The sequence below is a fragment of the Arachis duranensis genome, chromosome 7 (genome assembly GCF_000817695.3).
Source record: "Arachis duranensis cultivar V14167 chromosome 7, aradu.V14167.gnm2.J7QH, whole genome shotgun sequence".
Lineage (NCBI taxonomy): Eukaryota > Viridiplantae > Streptophyta > Magnoliopsida > Fabales > Fabaceae > Arachis > Arachis duranensis.
In genome coordinates this window covers 5587651-5593948 of record NC_029778.3, presented here as the reverse complement: position 1 = coordinate 5593948, position 6298 = coordinate 5587651, and the positions used below count along the sequence as shown (strand labels likewise).

At 40.4% G+C, this 6298-nt stretch overlaps 1 protein-coding gene across 1 annotated transcript; it reads right to left on the bottom strand.

Annotated features, from left to right (window-relative positions):
- LOC107496670 (UBP1-associated protein 2B) lies at positions 1 to 2924 on the bottom strand. Its single transcript, XM_016117981.3, has 2 exons — positions 1224 to 2924; positions 1 to 297 (listed from the first exon to the last, which is right to left on the bottom strand). The coding sequence occupies exon 1, from the start codon at positions 2778 to 2780 to the stop codon at positions 1224 to 1226; it is 1557 nt and encodes a 518-aa protein (XP_015973467.1). The 5' UTR covers positions 2781 to 2924; the 3' UTR covers positions 1 to 297.
- Between the last annotated feature and the right edge of the window lie 3374 nt (positions 2925 to 6298).

Sequence of the window (6298 nt, the reverse complement as noted above, 5' to 3'; positions counted from 1 at the left end):
TTTGCATAAGGTCCACAACATTTAAAAGATTATTGTGACAAAGTTTTCTCTGCCCCAAAATTCAACTGTCGCACAACATTCCACATAAGAACTAGAGGCACTACATAGTTTTTAAAAAACATGATAAGAGAAAAAATCTACCAAGCAGAAAGTAAATACAGGTTTCAGAATCTGGGTCTTTAGTAGTCAATAATAATGATTTGCTACTAATTTAAAAGATGCATTTGAATATTGCCCGGTACTTCAGAAGAATCAGCGGTGTCCAAAACTAAATGATTGATGCATCTATGAGTGTATCTGCACAGTGAATACATACAGCATAAAAAGACTAATTTCAAAAAACCAATTAGATTTAGAAGAAAAGATACAAATACAAATAAAAATATGAAATCTTCAAAAACCATACCTCTGATACTGCAAAAAAAATTTTCAAGAGTCATGTTTCAAACTAGAATCCAAATGATGGTAATAGATTGTATAATGATTAAATAATAACAACGGAAAGCCATTCATAAAAAAAGGCATGGGCAATAGATAGTAAAAAAATCAAATGCAAGCTTATTATGATCACATAAACATCAAAACATATTAATATTTGAAGCTTGATGAGAACAGATCCGCAAAAAAATAACAGTAGTAGTAATGAACCTATATTCCACCTCTTATCCTAAATTGTGAAAGTAAACATCCAATTTCAAATAAGTTCCATGCAAATTTAACAAGGGAGAGTAAAAAAAAAAAACCTGTACAGTGACACAACTAAGTATGGATATACATTGCCACATTAATCAAAACTCAAACAAGAGAGATGTAGAATATCTTCTCAAATTGGATGATATTAGTGAGTCTGCCCATGCTCATTCATCATGGTACAACAACCCAAAAAAGGAACATCTAGCAAGAAGATAATAGCTTCCCACACAATTCACATCCACGCTCAGAATTTGGAAGGGAAAAAAATCAAGACAATTCAATGCAAGAAAACACATTTATCACACCACCTGTTTCCCAACATTGTTTGAGGGATAGTAAGATATCATGAATATCTATTCCATCTTATAAATCCCCAAATTATGCACTTACTTATCTCCAACAGACTACAAGATCATATGGATATAAATGAATTCATGCAATAAACATAAGGAGGATTGAAAAATAGCATAAATATATACATCAATTAAAAAAATGCAAAAGCAAAAGATTGCACCATATAAGCCACTCACCTAATGACCCATGTAAGGTGCGCCAGCACCGGGGTGAGGCCTAACCCCACTACTCTGCCCCATCTGAGGATTCTGGTACTGCGGCTGCATCCCCGGCTGGTTCCCATATCCCATAGCTGGCTGAGTCCCATATCCACCAGCAGGTGGACCAGGCTGGTTCACAGGAGCACCACCGATCCCTCCAAGCAGGTTCCCAAGTCCCAATCCGGCACCCTGATTAGCAAGCAACGCCGTCAGCGCCTGCCCAAGTGCAGGGTTGAGACCCTGCGCCGCAGCAGCAGGTGGCACACCAGGGTTGTAACCTCCAACAGCAGGCCCTGGAGCCGACGGCGCCATCAAGTGACCACCACCACCGCCATGTGCAGGCCCACCAGCGGAATACTTGTTCTTATCCTTCCTATGAAAGTGACCCTGATGATGGTGATGTGATTGGTGCTGATAGTGCTGTTGATGGTGATGCTGCTGCTGATGAAATCCACCCTTATTGAACCCTTTGGGACCATCAACAGCCTTCTGGCAATAAAGGGTGTGCCCTTCAAAGTTCTTGTTTGGCTCCTCCAAGGCCTTCTTCGCACTCTCAACTGTTTTGTACACGAAAAGAGCGAACCCTTTAGGCTTCCCTGTCTGCTTGTCAATCCCAAGAGGCCCATCCTCAATCTCCCCGAACTGCTTGAAGAATTCCAGAAGCTTCTGAGGATCAATCTCCGCACTCACATTGCTAACAAAGATCTTCCTCTGTGTATACTCTGACACAACCGGGGCACCCGGCGCGGCGGCCTGCTGCGACGGAACTGGTCCCGCAGAGGCCAACTGACACGAAGTTGTTCTGTTCCCAATCTTCTTCTGCGGCTGCTTAAGCGCCCTTCGCGCTCCGGCGCGGTGCTTGAATTGGATGAACGCGTATCCCTTCGATTTTCCGGAGATTTTGTCCGTCACGGCCTTGCAGTCTTCAATTTCGCCGTATTTTCCGAACACGGCGGTTAGGGTTTCTGCGGTAGTGTCCCAGCCAAGCCCATGGACGAAGATCTTCCTGTGTGCGGGGTCCACATCTGCCAGCTGGCGAACGGTTTCGGCGAAATCGGGGTGCTTCTCGACGGCTTGCTTGACAAGGGAGTGTAGCTGCTCCTTCGTGAAGGGTTCTAGAAGCTTCTCGATTGGCTCGTCTTCCAAATCGAGGTCCTCCTCTTCCTGTTGCTGCTCGGAGCCGTTAGCCTCGGCCCGAACCGAATCCGAACCCGAAGCCTGCTGTTGAATCTGCGCTTCCTGGCTTTCTAGGGTTTCTCCTCCTCCTTGCTGTTGTTGCTGCTGATCCTCCTGTTGCTGTTCTTCTTCTGCTTCTTCTTCTCCTTCTCCTTCGTTGTTTTGTTCTTCTTCTATTGCGACGTCGTTTTGAGGTTGGTCTTGTTGTGGCGCTGCGTCATCGATGGTCATGCTTTGTTGTTGATCTAAGGTTAGTTCTTCGTGTGGTGGCTGTTGTTGTTGAAGCTCTTGCTCTTGCTCTTGCTCTTGTTTGGGGGGTTCGGGCTCGGAAGGTCGAACCTTTCGCTTCTTAGCCATGGTGATTGTGATGGTGATGGCGGTGAAGGAACGGAGCTAGGGTTTGCAGAGAGAGAAAGAGAAAGGGGGAAACTTTTGGAGGAAGAGGGATATAGAGAGAGAAGCGTAGTTTTTTTTCCTTACACCCACTTCATTGCTTAACGCTTAGTTAGCTATTTCAGTTCTTAGTGTGTGGATCCATCGCTTTTTTTTTTTTACACATGGGATCATTGCTTTTAATTGGGCTTCTTTTATGGTCTGGACTTTTAATTGGGTCTCTTGAAATGGACAATCCCAGTAAAAAGCATCTCCTTTCCGGGCTTGTATCCCTTTTAGGGAGTTAGGATCTTTGTTTGGCCCAAATTGATTTTCCCAATTTGTTTCAAAACCGAAATTCTAATATAATTGACCACCCCAAAAATGAAACACAAAACTAGAACTACTTCTTTATTCTAAGAGCACCCGAGCAAATTTTTTTTACGGATTCTAAGGCCTCCCATGCTTTTAAGGTTGCTAACCTTCTTCCAACTCATCAAGTGAATTTTCTTTTTCTATTTTATTTCTCCTTACAAAAAATCTTTACATTTACGATTAATCAACTCACAAATATACAAAGGTATTAGTAGGTTGCATAGTATAACTAAAAAGATAGGATAGGATATATTTCACCAGTGTCGTGCGGCCAGCAAGGAAGAGAGTTGAAATTTTTCAGTTATTGAGTCTTAAGTTCATTTTTTAATAATATCACTGTACGTATCCTTATTAACTCTCGAATATAACAGGAGACTCTAAGATTTTTTTTTCAAATTATTTGTTCAGATAAAATGCAGGACGTTGCTGGTCTCACTCTTGACATTATGGCCAACATTACTAGAGAAAAATATGTAAATTTTGTCATTGTTAACTTTTTGGCCGTAACTCTTACAAAATTCCTCCAAAATCTTACTCGTGACTTCTATTAACACATATCAGCCTTGAAAAAGAGGATAAGATCGTTCGCAAATCATAAATGAGAAAGTTCAATCCCATCCATTTTCAACCGGATAGGTTTCCATAAGCCCTATTCGCAAGCTGCACTAATCAGCTGGGACAGTCTTTCGACGCACAAAACAAAGATGTAGGGTGAAATTAGGTCTCTTTGTCGAATTCCTCTAGTAGGAGCGAATTTATCCAAGGCTTCCCCATTCCAAAGAACCCTCATCCTTGTAGTAACGATACAGTAATAAATTAACTCAATACAATGAGCTAATAACCCAATATCCAGTAGCGTCTCCTTGATAAAATTCTATTTCAGCCTGTTATAAACTTTCTCAAAATCAATTTTTATTGCCATCCAGCCTTTAGTGTCCTTTTTGTGTCTCATGGAGTGAATAACTTATTGGGATATGATAATATTATCGAAACTGTGTCTCCCAGGGACGAAGCTACATTGTGTTATTTTGACCAATTTATCTATCACAGTTCTGAGTCTATTGGCAAGAATTTAAATGATAATCATGTATAACATATTATACAGGCTAATCAGACTCATTTGTTTCAAGTTAGTTATCACGTCAACCTTAGGAATTAAGGATATTAGCATTTCGTTATTTACTCTAATATCTTTGGGATTGTTGAAGATCCTTCCCACCATGTTGCATATGTCAGGAACCACTAGATTCTACTTGGTTTGATAGAACATAGCTTGAAAATCATATTTTCCTGGCGCTTTAAGACTACCTATGCTAAACACTGAGTTTTTAATATCCTGAACAGAAGAAACACATCAAAGAAAGTCAAGATCGGTAATGGATAGGACAGGAAAAAAATTTTTTAGAATAAAATAAATATTAGAGAAGAAAGACTTAGCCATGTCGTCAAGGATGGAAGTATCCGAGATACAGGCACTTTCATCATTTTGAAGCGAGATAAGTTTGTTTCTTCTTCTTCTGGCCACAGTGGTTCCATGGAAGTACTTGGTATTTCTATCTCCCATTTCTAACTACTTACACCGAGATTTCTAAAACCAATGAATATCTTCCTAATTCAGAATCTCTTCGTATTCCTTCCATAGCTGGGTCTGAAGCTCTTCGAGAAATTTGTTGTTATCGTTAGATAAGGAGGCCGCAAAATCCTTAAGTCTTCTTAAGATTTTGTTCTTCCTTCTCTGAATATTTCCGAACACAGAATAATTTCAATCTTGAAGAGACTTCTGGAACTCTCTAATCCATTAGGCCATGAATTTTGTACATTCTAACTAGTGGAGACCACATTGTCAAAATTGGGGTGGGTGAACCATGCTGCTACGAAACGGAACGGACGACGACCTCTATTGGGAGAGGGAGGGGGAGACAACTGAAGGAGAAGAGGGGTGTGATCAAACTTTAATAGGGAGAGGTGCATGATTATGGCCTCAGGAAATAAAACCTACCAGTCAAGGTTACCAAGCCCACGATCGAGTCTTTCTATGTTCCTCTTTTTCAAGTAAAAGGCCAGCCAGAGTAACCAAGGTCAATAAGTCCACACTCCATAACACACTTTTGAAAATCAGGGCATGCTCAATGATGTTGCAGGGTTGAACCCCTTTCATCTCAAAATCTTGGAGCATGGCATTAAAATCTCCAATTAAACACCAAGGATGATTGATCCCAGAAGACAAGATTCGAATATAATCCCAAAGATCACGACGGAAATTTCTCTAAGGGCTGCTGTAGACAGCTGTAAGATTCCACACATTAGAGTTTCTCCCAGCGACTTTTATGTGAATATACTGCTTATGATGATGGAGAATATCTTCTTTCCAATTATCCGTATCCCACAGACACCAAATTCTCCCGGAGAAGCCAATAGCTTCTTCCACAAAACAGCCATCAAATCCTAAATCCTTTCGGATCTTGCACCTCTTATCGCCACTGATATGAATTTCTAGAAGGATGAGGAATGTAATATCATACTCTTTCTTGAGATCATGGATGAGAAAGGAGAAAGATTTACTCCCCGCACCTCTACAATTCTACACTACAAGATTCATTAAAAAAGCTTGTAAAAAAATTGGTTATCACCAAAGACCAAAACCTACTTGAGGACAAACCACCTCTCCTCTAAACCAGCCTTGTCAATTTTTTACTTGCATATTTTCTTTTTGCATTCCGATGTTACTAGCCATGGCTTCATCCGGAGGTTTCTCTTTCTGTTACTTCTCAATAAAACCTTCCTTCGACATCCCCATCACCAAATCTTTATGCCGAGAAGGGGGCTTGGTTAAAGAAGCCATTTTTTACCACAAAGGAATCGAGAAAATTATTAGCCATTTTAGAAACCTCATATGCTTCTCTTTGTTCACTCTCAAGTCTTCTCAAATAATCTAGCATCTCTCATTCCCAAAATTTCATCTCCTCATTTCTAGAAGCAGAGTATTTAGGTTGGGTTTCATTTCTTTTTGGCTTGATGTTACAAGTGTGGAAATCACAAATTTACCTTTATTTTTACTTGTAATATTAGAAGAGCTTAGACTATATTTCATTGTTGGGCTTTCCTTTGGGTCTGAAGATTCTTTCCCG

Bases quoted from the DNA above. Each gene is read 5' to 3' on its own strand.
- LOC107496670 (XM_016117981.3), bottom strand. From the start codon at position 2,780: ATGGCTAAGAAGCGAAAGGTTCGACCTTCCGAGCCCGAACCCCCCAAA.